The 12,002-nt window shown below is 50.7% G+C and overlaps 1 protein-coding gene across 10 annotated transcripts in view; it reads left to right on the top strand.

Moving 5' to 3' along the window:
- The window catches only part of Iqsec1 (IQ motif and Sec7 domain 1), a 329,946-nt gene that overhangs the window by 295,248 nt on the left and 22,696 nt on the right, over nucleotides 1-12,002 (top strand). For all 10 annotated transcript variants that reach the window (XM_029535251.1, XM_021191777.2, XM_029535254.1 and 7 more), the window contains 2 exons: nucleotides 811-1,102; nucleotides 4,858-6,104. In XM_029535251.1, the coding sequence (XP_029391111.1) occupies nucleotides 811-1,102; nucleotides 4,858-6,104 (1,539 nt within the window). The remainder of the gene's footprint in view (nucleotides 1-810; nucleotides 1,103-4,857; nucleotides 6,105-12,002) is intronic.

The raw sequence follows: 12,002 nt of genomic DNA, 5'->3' as shown, positions 1-12,002 counted from the left end.
ATGACAAATGCCAGAGGTGAACCTCACTCACAGGCCTTCATTATCTGCAGGCTTTCGAGGCTGCCAGTCTGCAATGGAGGTGTGGCCTGTCTTCTCCTGAGCCTTCTCCTTAGTGTGCCTCGCCTCATGACCTCACTGTCTTTCCCTGTACATGCTCGATCCTGCATTCACCTTCTTAGAAGGACACCAGTTCAGTCCACCCTAATGTCTTTTATTTCGATGACACTATGTCCAGGGAGCTAGAGAGATGTCTCAGCTGTAAAGAGCATTTGCTCTTGCAGAGGACCTGGGTTCAGTTCCCAGCATCCACATGGTAGCTTATTATAACTGTCTGTTACTCTGATTCCAGGAGATATGCAGGCACAGACAAATACATTCATGCAGACAAAACACTTATAAAGATAAAGAAAAAAATAATTTTAAAAGATCTTATGTCTAAATGTAGTTATGGGAATATGGGTGTACAAAGCCAGCCCTACATTTAATTTAAGTGGCAGGAGAGGTGAAGTTCTTATTTATTCAAAACATACTGAGCACATAGCACTGGCCAGGCTCTGTTCTAAGTGCTGAGGGCCATTAGCACAGTGGGTCAAAACCTCTGTTTTTGGAGGGCTGATATTTTTGGTTGGGAAGCCAGCTCCTACAGTACAGTATGCCAGATGTTAGGCAAGTTGTTCAGAAGCTCCAGGAAGATGGAGAGCAAAGGGCTCGCAGAGCCCTGGCTACCTGGGGTTGGGGCACTCTTCCTCACCTGTTGCCCAGGTTCTGCATTCCCATTCAGCATGTGCCCCTTCTTTCTCTCCTCTGCAGTGTTGAGGGCGAGGCCCCCAGCAGCGAGACTGGCACATCGCTGGACAGCCCCTCAGCCTACCATCAGGGTCCCCTGGTACCTGGTTCCAGCCTGAGTCCAGACCACTACGAGCACACATCAGTGGGTGCCTATGGGCTGTACGCAGGGCCAGGACCACAACAGCGCACACGGAGGCCCCGGCTGCAGCACTCGACCTCAGTCCTGCGTAAGCAGGCTGAGGAGGAGGCCATCAAGCGCTCTCGGTCACTCTCTGAGAGCTATGAGCTCTCTTCAGATCTGCAAGACAAGCAGGTAGGTGGCAGGGGTCCCTGCCCACTATCCATGGTCTCCCAAATGGCATGAGGCTTCAGCTGCCTGATGTTCTTGGTGATGGGTTCCAGATACTGGCTGGTGTGCACATCTGAGGAAGAGGGGATCCTTGCCTCCACTTCTTTCAGAGCCTTTCCCAGCCCGACTCTGCTGAAATGTGGGAAGGGATTTACACTGATGGTCAGGGGCACTGACATCCTTTCTGGGGACTTATATAGAGCCCTCTTCAAATTTTGCCTTTGTAGGTCTCAATATCCCTCACTGCAGGATATGTGGCCTGTGTTGAGTATCTGAGTGTCATGGCCCAGTACCACCAGGACACAGGTTGCCAAGGTGGCCGTGGAGGTCCTTAGGGTCCAAGAAAGGCCTGAGGAAGGGGGGCTACTGTGGCTATGGCTCCACAGTATCTATGCTTTAGAAGATGTCTGCACTGAATGCTGAAGCTCTTCCTCAGGCCTTAGACCCAAGGATCAGTTAGCCTAACCCACTTTTGGGGTTGCTGTGAGCAGAGCAAATCCTCATGGTGCAGGTACCCAGTAGTGAATCAGCTGCTGTTTGATTGTGTCTCTGAGCAATGCCAGGTTTTAGGAGATCCCTGAACTATAGGGATATGTAGGAACAAACAGAACATCTGGTCAGTATTCCAAAGCCCTGGGCCTTGTTACTTTGAGCAGGTTCCCATGCTTCCCATGCAGTCCCATGGGCTAACACCAGGACCCCTTCCCACTGCCCACAGATGCTGTGCTCTCCCTCCTTCCCATGTCTGCTGGCCACTTTGTTCCATTTGCTCTCCAAGGGCCTCTGTTCTTGAAGACACAGAGGTCTAGGTTTATGCAGCCCCATCTTCCTCAGGGCACGATGCCCTAGGGTGGTTCTTCTCTCTTGGCGGACATCCCTCAGTCTTGATCTCTCATACCTGTGCTGTTACCCCTGTACCCCTCTCCTCACAAGCTTTATCCTCCTTCCAGGCCAACTACCTTCATAGTTGAGATTCACAAGGAGACTGACTGGTAGCAGATATTCCCTGACAGCTGTGCCCTTGATTGCTTTGCCAGGCCTCCATTGAATTTCTCAGCTCTGCCTAGATTCAGAGTGGTCCCTGAGGAGTTTGTTGTAGAAGTCATCCACACAGGACCATGAAATAGAATTGGGCAGGATTGAGATGCTATTCACCTTCATTCCACCTATAGCTGAATTTCCCTTTGTGCCAAATAATAGGATGGGGACAGCCTGCAAATGAGGCTGCAGTACCTGAGCAACATTCCTGGACAGTGGGTGGACAAGCAAGTCAGCAGTTAAGATATTTTCATTGCAGGAAGTGACACAGACCCTGGGGGTTGCAATTCTAGAGGAAGTAGTAGAGGGACTCTGAGTGTTGGCTGTGTCAGATGAAGGTAGCTGGCCTGAAAACTGAGCATTTGGAGAAGAGCTAACAGTATGTGCCAAGGCTCTGGGACAAGAATAACCTTGGTGTGTCATTCTTGGTGTGTCTTTGTGTGTAAGAAACAAAAAGGATGGCAGGGAAGAGTTGGAAGAGGCAAAAGGCTTTAACATCAGCAGCCATGCCATACTCCATGTTGTACTGAGCATCCTGGCAAGCAAAGCAAAGGAGGAGGAGATGACACGAGAGCTGTGAGAGGAAGGTAGAGTCACTGTAAAGTCAGATGCATTCTCCTTAACCCAGCCCTCTATCCTTGTCCTTCCTGAGAGCAGGAGGCCAGCTTAGGGATGAGGGAATGACCATCTCAGGTCTGAGTGGTGGCAGTTGTGCTTTGTGGAAGGCAAGTCCTCTGGATTCTCATGCATACTTCTTTGAGAGAATTCTCAGCAAGTAAACCCATAGAGGTGAGCTCTGGCCCAGGACCAGCCTCTCTGGCACTGACTGTGATGCCTGGCTACTGGCTTTTCTCCTGCCATCTGAGATCAGAGATAGTGGAGTCCCTCAGAAAGGTAAGAACTGTGTTAGTATGTGATCCAGTCCCTCATATCCCATGGGGTAGCAAGTGTTACTTGCTTTTCCCTCCTCTGGGTCCCATAAGAGCTATAGACAGGGCCTCATGTCACTTACAGACCAGAAGGCAGGATAGCTATGATGAGTTCAAGAGTAAGAAAGAGTGGGGCTGGGTCAACAAATCCCCACTTTTAGGAGAGACAGAGGGGAACTTTCTTTGGTGACTCATTTCAGAGCCCACTTCTGCCCTCCTAAATGAGCCATCATCCAACACAATACACACAAACTTGGGGAACTTGGGAAGCAGGATGGTTGCCTAATCCCCAAGGTCCAGACAGGGAAGGCCATGGAGTAAGCTTTGGTGACTCTGATGTCTTTGAAGCCCTTGACAGGGATTCCAGGCCAAGGCCTTCTTAGGCAGGGGATTGAGAGAAGGAAGATGGTTTCCCAGGATCACCTTAGGTCTCTTCCTGACCCTGAGCTCGATGACCACTCAGCCAGTAGTAGTTTTGTTGGTTGATATGGTAGTACAGCCGTCTCTGAGGGAGAAACCCGGAGCCTCTGTGGCTGTCCCTGGAGCCCTTTCTCTGCTCAACTGGGCCTGGTGTCCTGAGAATTCTCTAGTCCAGCTTCCTGGAGGCCCCGAGATGGGGTGCAGAGGGTCCTCTCCCAGATGTGGACCACAGCCCTGGCTTTGCTCAGTTTCTCTGGTGCTCTGTATCAGACTGCATCTGTCTAACTTCAAACATTCTCTTCCTCTCCAAGGCAGGGACCTTGTATGTTGCCCTTTTGCATTGCCAAGCATGATGAGGTGATGGCCCACAGTGCCAGACTGGTGGAATCAGGGTTTCACCTCCTCCTGGGAACCTGAATCTTCTCCCCATCCCCGAATAAAGAAAGCTGTGCCCCAGCAGCTAGAGACTGCAGCTAGATTGCTGATTCCTACAGACAGGCTGTAGCTGAAGGAGTGTGTTTCCTGTTCACCCAGGATCAGGACTCAGGATTAGCTCTCAGGCTGGGCAGACTGTGAGACCTGGGACTTTAGGAGGCCATGGGTGACTCTTGAGAGATGCTGAGCTGAGGTGCCTGAGAGCTTGCCCAACATCCCTCCCACTTCACAACTGTGCCCTTCAGAGCTGTGCACCCATCTGCACTCAGGGCTGTAGGGCAAAGAAGGAGAGCCAGCCCTGCCAGTCTTCCCCTATCACCACAGCCATCTGTGTAGCAAGGATAGAGACCTCACAACTACAACCTAGGAATGGGGCTGAGGTCTTTAGCCAGATGCCCATGGCCTGTGCCAAGCACTTGGCTCATCACTGTGAACTTACCAAAGCACTAGAAAGTGGCTCCTACTGCTGCCCTGCATCACAGATAAGGAAATGGGGAGCTTCATGGTTCCAAGGCTCATCCAGAGCTGATGAGAGACAGAGCCAGGGTCAAGCCAAGCCCCTGGCAAGGTTCTGACTGCTCATACTTCAGGCTCTGCAGGTGACATCTGTAGATGCATCTTGAGAAAACCTCCAGGGCCCACCAGCTTCTATGACCAGAAGTGTTGGGATGCTCAGCATCTGTGCACCACCACCTTTACCCAATCTCATCTTATCCTGGCACTTATCTGTCCCATTTGACATTGAAAACCCTCAGCAGGCCCAAGCTGCTGTTTTAAGCCACTTGGGAATATGGTAAGAATATCCCAGGTTACATCCCTATGGAGAATAGAAGAGCATAGCTGTCTATCTCTGTGTCATCACACAGGACTCACATTCTCTTCTTCTTACTGCACTAGGTGGAAATGCTAGAACGCAAGTATGGGGGACGCCTCGTGACCCGCCATGCAGCCCGCACCATCCAGACGGCGTTCCGCCAGTACCAGATGAACAAGAACTTTGAGCGCCTGCGCAGCTCCATGTCGGAGAACCGCATGTCACGCCGCATTGTGCTGTCCAACATGAGGATGCAGTTCTCCTTCGAGGGCCCCGAGAAGGTGCACAGCTCCTACTTTGAGGGAAAGCAGGTCTCTGTGACTAATGATGGCTCCCAGCTGGGGGCCCTGGTGCCATCAGAATGTGGAGACCTTAGTGACCCGGCCCTCAAGTCTCCAGCCCCCTCCAGTGACTTTGCAGATGCCATCACGGAATTGGAGGATGCCTTCTCCAGGCAGGTGAAATCCCTGGCTGAATCTATCGATGATGCCCTCAATTGCCGTAGCCTACACAGTGAGGAGGTACCAGCCTCAGACACGGCCCGGGCTCGGGACACTGAGCCCAAACCAGGTCTACATGGCATGGACCACCGCAAATTGGATGAAATGACAGCCTCGTATAGTGATGTCACCCTCTACATTGATGAGGAAGAGCTGTCACCACCGCTACCGCTCTCACAGGCTGGTGATCGGCCTTCCAGCACAGAGTCGGACCTGCGGCTGAGGTCTGGGGGTGCAGCCCAGGACTACTGGGCCTTGGCCCACAAAGAGGACAAGGCTGATACGGACACAAGCTGCCGAAGCACACCATCATTGGAGCGGCCAGAGCCACGGCTGCGGGTGGAGCACCTACCCCTGCTTACCATTGAGCCACCCAGTGATAGCTCCGTGGAACTCAGTGACCGCTCCGATCGCAGCTCACTCAAGAGGCAGAGTGCCTATGAGCGCAGCGTCGGTGGGCAGCAGGGCAGCCCCAAGCATGGCCCCCACGGTGGCCCCCCCAAAGGCCTCCCCCGGGAGGAACNTGAATTGCGGCCTCGGCCCCCCAGACCTCTTGAGAGTCACCTAGCCATCAATGGTTCAGCCAACCGGCAGAGCAAATCTGAGTCTGACTACTCAGATGGGGACAATGACAGCATCAACAGCACCTCCAACTCCAATGACACCATAAACTGCAGCTCTGAGTCCTCATCACGGGACAGCCTGCGGGAACAGACACTCAGCAAGCAGACGTACCACAAAGAGACCCGCAACAGTTGGGACTCTCCAGCTTTCAGCAANGATGTCATCCGTAAGAGGCATTACCGAATTGGCCTGAATCTCTTTAACAAGTGAGTTCCCCTCCCTTTCATGCATGGAGGAAGGACCCGCATGGGCTTTCACAATCATACCCCTGGGCCCAGGCAGGACTGGCAAGAGATGAATCCATCTTCCCTCCTACTGTGAGCCTCTACCCACACCCTTACCAAGGATGAAATTTAAGGTAGCCTTTATAAGGGTAAGGAGTATGTTGCGCCATGTTTATGGTTAGAGCAGCTTTAAATCCTAGGAGACCCAGCTCCTTCCAGGGGCCACTTGTGGAGGTGACAGATGTTCATGAGCTAGACAGCAGAATGGGGACTTTTCTGTGGTAAATCCCTATCCATCATGTCCACACATGTGTCCCCATAGCTGGCTCAGCCTCAAATGCCAGGTTCAGGGCTGATGTGAAGCACAAAGGTCTTAGAACAAGCAGGTAGCAAGTCTATGTAGGGGCCTGGGGAAAAGGCAAGGTAGGGGAGCTGTGGACTGGGTCCTTTGCATGACTGCTCTGGAGGGGCTCAGGGAAGGTGCAGCCAGCAACCCTGAGAGCCACGCCGGGTTAGAGATGGATATTTAAAGCAAGCTATTCTTAGCAGGGTCAAAAATAGCATGGGAAGTGGGGAGGGCTGAGCACACCCTCTGAGGGCACCTTGGCAGCTCTTGTTTAACCTGAGATTTTACATTATTTCCTTCCCTCGGGCCTCTGGGATTTGGGGTCATCAGAAACCAGCCTGATCTCCCTGGGGGTTGTGAACCTGGAAAGCATGTGACTAGCCTGCCTGCTGGTTATAAGTATACACTCTGGTAGTTTCCCAGAAAGGCCACAGGAGGGTAGTGGGGCACAGTGGGGGCCAGCCATATCTGAGCCACACCTTGCTGTTTCCTGCAGCTCCTCCAAAACTAGGATGGCATGATTCTGAGCATCCCTAGCAGTGCAGATGGAGTGGGTAAGAGGGGCCTGGTAGGAAGGGTGTAGTATGTAGCCCTCATTGAGGCCTCCGGGAGCTGAGTCTAGGACTCCACATTTACCAAGAGAGGTTCCTGTAACCTGTGGCCTGCTGCATGTAGGAGCCAACCCACCATTGTGCAAGCTACATCCAGAACCCACAGGTCACTGACAAGTGTGTCCTGCTTAGTCCATTTGTCCTACATTGGCTTTGCTATTCCTACACACTGCCCTGCTCCAGGACTGCCTCTCAGCCCTGGGTAATGGGGGTTAAGCAGAGTGGATGGGTGGAGGCCAGCAGTATGGTGCAGGAGGCAGAAGAAACAATCTCCTTGGCCAACCAGCTATGTCCTTTGTAGATTCTTTCTCAATCTATCATTACTTAATTACATGTGAAACACAAATATATCTTTCCTGACAACAAAAGCCTTACAGTTAAGGATGCATAATCTTTAACTGTGGGAGCTCTTGCGCACTCACGTTATGTGTATGCACGTATGTGAGAGATCCTACATGTCTTCTTTTATTCTTCACCTTATGTTTTGAGATAGGGTCTCTAACTAACCTTGGAAGTCAGTGATTCAGCTAGGTTGGCTGGCTAGTAAGCCATAGGGTTAGGGCTAGGGTTAGGGTTAGGATTAGTCCTCTTGTTTCTGCCTCCCCAGGACTGGGATAGTTGGCTTTTGCATGGATGCTGAGCATCAACTCAGATCCCTGTAATTATGTAGCAAGCTCTTTGATGACTGAACTGTCTCCCCAAGCCTATCCAGGTCTTTTTGTCTGTGGGCCTATTTTGTATTTTTCACATCTGTGAAACAGGGCTGGTACTGATGTCGCCTCCTTCCAGACTGTAAGCATTGCAAGCTTGGTATGTGATGAGTACAAGGACAAACATATGCATTACTCTTACTTGACCTGCCTGTCATCACTTTTGGCCTGTGCTAGATGACTTTGACCTAGGACTTCATAATGGCTGGCTGTTGAAAGTCTTGCTTGCTACTTATATGGCCCTTTATTCCTGTGTGCCACATGGGGTGGGGACCAGGGGTTGATGTCATGTGTCCTCTTGCATTCTTCACCTTACTCTCTGGGTTGGAGTCTCTAACACTGGAAGTCAGAGATTTAGCTAGTCTGGCTGGCTAGTGAGCCCTATTTATTTGGCCATTGCTTCAGCCTCTTTAGGTTTCTGGAAATGTGACACTATATGGACTGTCCCAGCACCTTCTCAGTGGAATTCAGGCTCCTTGGTAGAGACTTTCTTTGACATCAGAACTGTCAAGTTCATGTTTAAAGGGGATTATACCTGTTTCTCACCCCTGAATCTGACAGTGCTTGCTCTCCACCCACTCCTTTTAGTATTTCCCTGCTTCCTCCAGGCAGAGTGTGGATTGCTGTAATTTGCATTTTCTGCTGACTTGAGTTAGCCCTGTCCTATGTATGGGTTTTTATGGCACATCTTCCAGGTAACTTGCTGTCATTTCTTCATGGGCTGCACCTTTTTTTTCAGTTCTAGGTCTTGAACTTGAGACCAAGGGGAAGTACTTAGTCCCCAAGTTACATCCTTAGTCCTCATATTTTAAGACTGGCTCTCACTGAATTGCTCAGGCTGGCCTGGGACTCTCTGTACAGCCCCAGCAGGACTTGAACTTATGACCCTCCTGCCTTGGCCTCCTGATGTTCAGTATTTGTCACTCTTTAGGCTATGCCATCATGAGGCCTTCTAAAGGATGACTCTTTCAGAATTACAAGTATGTCCCCTGCTAGCTATTTATCTTTATTGTCTTTTTTCTTGGGGTTTTTCTTCTAGATATAATGAACACAATGGAAAGGACCCTGGGAAGAATCTAATTAGCTTTAACGGCACTGCTCTTATCTAGTGGAAATGTTTAATTTTATTTATTGTGGTCATCAGTGCCTTTGTGTTTGAAATTGCTTTTTCTTTTTATGTTTTTTTATTCTTCTAATTATTTTGCCCTGCTGGGGACTGAACCCAGAGCCTTGCAAAGGCTAAGCAAATGTTCACTGCTGGGCCATATACCAACCCTTACTATTGGGTCTAACCATTACACTTTCATGTATCTGCTGTGTGTGTGTAAGTGTTCAGGTGCTGATACACATGTGTGTGCCCATTTATTATGCATGTGAATGCCATCTCCCCAACTCCTCATGTGTCATTGATATTTTAAGACAAGGACCCCTCCATTGTCACACTCTTCATGGATAGTTGTTCCTCATGGATTTTAGAATCAATTCATTGAGAAACTTCTGGGGAAATTGGAGGTGACTTTGGAGAGATAGCTCTTTATACTGCCCGACACAACCTAGAACTGGAAGGCCCAACCTAGAGGTATGCATTAATTAAAACTAATGAAAATTAACTTGGCTCTCCAGGGGCACTAGCCACATGTGGTTATTGGAGACCAGGATAGGTGCATAGCTGTGAAAAAGGCCAGGCCAGTCTAGAGCCCAAAGGGACAGCTGCAGCAGCTATGGTTCTGAGATCTAACTGGTGGCACTGGCAAGAACCAGTCGGGTTCCATGTGGAATAGACCCTAAGGCTCTGGCTGGTACCTGTCTCACCCCCTAGTAAGCAAGCACTCAGCTTCAGTTTCCTTCTTCACTCGGTCATGATACCAGGTCAGGGTGCCTTGGAGATTCTGTGTTGCTGTAAATTTGCCAGTTAAACAAGCCATAACCTTGTTGCTAGTCTTAGAGCCTTCTGTTCTATTTCTAAGGCTCTTCCATAGATGAGGGGAAGAGCTCTGGATCTCAGTAATGGCTGGTAGCTCCAGGTTTAGTTCACAAAATCGCAGGGCCCCTCCAGGGATAAATCTGAGAGCCCTGGTGGCCTTGCCTGGACTAACTGCTTTGCCCTAGGCCCTGGAGTTTGAGCCAGGCGTTTACTGGTCCTCAGCAGTCCCAGTACCATGCTTGGTCTCTATCCATGAGATCCAACAACCTCCATTCCCCTCTGACTTCTCTCCCAGTTTTCTGCCCCCTGCTTGCCTCTTCTACCACTGCTTGTGGCTTTCCTGAGAGTCTCAGGTCTTCTCCCCTTACTACTGCCATCCCTCCTGGTCCTACCCTTTCTGAGAACCCTCCAGACACATAGGTCCTAATACTTCCCTAACAAGTGAGGTACCTATCTGTCCAGAGCACCCTTCTAGGGGTCTGCAGAGGCTTGCATGGTGACCCACAGTGAGAGAGCCAGAGAAAAAGATGAAACGGGAGCACTAAGAAAGAGAGGCAAGCTGGGAGGGCCTCTCTAGGGAGCCTATGCCACCTCCTGTTGTCCTGCCCCTGTCCAGGCCCCAGTTGCACATCTGGTAGGCAGCTCTAGGAGATGGCAGGAATCCAGAAACCCCAGGCAGAAGGGGACCAACTATACCACTGATCTACTCTGAGACCTGGAGTGTATTCCATGTTTGAGCCTTGGCACAATTGAAAAGTGGGTGTGGGTCTTTTTTCCCAGGACTTGGACAGACTTTGAGACAAAGGGGCCAAGGCCTGGCCTACAGCTGCCATCCCAGGAGGTTCTATGGGTGGCTGCTGTCAGGCTCAGCTCAGTCTTGGAGGTTTTTCTTGGCCCTGTGCAGCTGGCTGTGGGAGGGGTAGATGAACATTCATGCTCTGTAAGGTCATTTCACAGTCTCATTCTTGTCCTCACTCAGAGCCATCCATAGCAGCTATTGTCACTGAAGGTTGTAGCGGAATGACAGGAGACCAGAGAGACCAGTGGAGGGAAGTGTAGTCACACTGTGTAGTCTGAATCAACATGATGTCTAGGAAAGCTGGCCTAGACTGAGAGGAAGCAGGCCTGCCAGAGCTGGAAGTAGACAGCTGGGTGGAACTGTGAGCGGGCTCACTGCTCACCTTCTTCCTGGTTCAGAAAGACCCCTACATTCAGACACAGAAGTGGGTGAGGCAGAGGCAAAAGCCAACACTTTCTGCTGCTAGGTCCTTGGAGTATGGACTGACTGCTCAGGGAGGCTTAGGGGCTTCCTAAAACAACAGAATATGTAAAGGCCTGTCACTGTCTTGCTGGGCACCCTAGAGCTAAGTAACTTGACTCTTCTGGCTCCTCATTTTGTTGTCACTAAAGGGAGTAGTTCCCTCCACCAGGAACCCTCCTGATTCCCTATGCAGCTCCTCCTCAGAAGATCCCAGTCTCTCCAACCATGCAATTGAAGCCATACTTTATCCAGGCTGCTATGGTGTCCCTCTGGTTAGTCCTGCTCAGACCTAGCCTGTTCCCTCCTTGCCATCTGTACAGTTCCCAGGGGCTTGATGGAAGCTCCTAGCTTGAATTTCCTGTTTCATTCTTTCCAGGTGACCCAGTCATTCCTAGGATACAAAGGTCCTTGAGGGGTTAAATGACTTGCCTCAGGGTCCCCAGCCAGTAAATGGAACTGAGATTTAAGCCCAGGCTTCCTGTTCTCTGGCTTCATAACCAGAACCCTCCCTGCCTCACACACCAATGACAAACATGGTTTTAGAGGGTGGGGACTTGGTTGGTCTATGGCATATAGCCAAAGGGGACTGTGGTACACCCCTCTGCTTACAGTTCAAAGATCAGAACAGGCCCATGGCTTCCCTCCTCTAGGGAAGCTTGAATAGAGGCCACCACATCCACATAGGGCAGGGATTACCTCCCTCCTCATGGGGGAAGAACAGCAAGGTTGTCCACAGCAGGGACTATACAGCATGCGTATCCAGCAAAATGGCTGTCCCACTGCGTGGAGGCCAGTGTAAGGTAGTCACTCCTGCAGGAAGCCTCTTAGGGGCTGCCATTGAGCTCTGGAGTTATCCCTCATCATAGCCTGTCCCCTCAGTCTACCTACCCTCAAAGTGGCTTACACTAATCTCAGCCACAGGGACTGTGGTTTCCTCTGTTCTGTGACATCCATATAGGGTCAGTCCCTCCTACCCCAGGCTTGGGTCATAAGTAGTAGTTGTCAAGGATTATGAGTCTGCCCCCTTT

This window comes from Mus pahari, chromosome 2 (assembly GCF_900095145.1).
Source record: "Mus pahari chromosome 2, PAHARI_EIJ_v1.1, whole genome shotgun sequence".
In the NCBI taxonomy this organism is placed as follows: Eukaryota; Metazoa; Chordata; class Mammalia; order Rodentia; family Muridae; genus Mus; species Mus pahari.
Note: the sequence above shows the minus strand (reverse complement) of the source record. Positions and strands in the feature narration are given on the sequence as shown.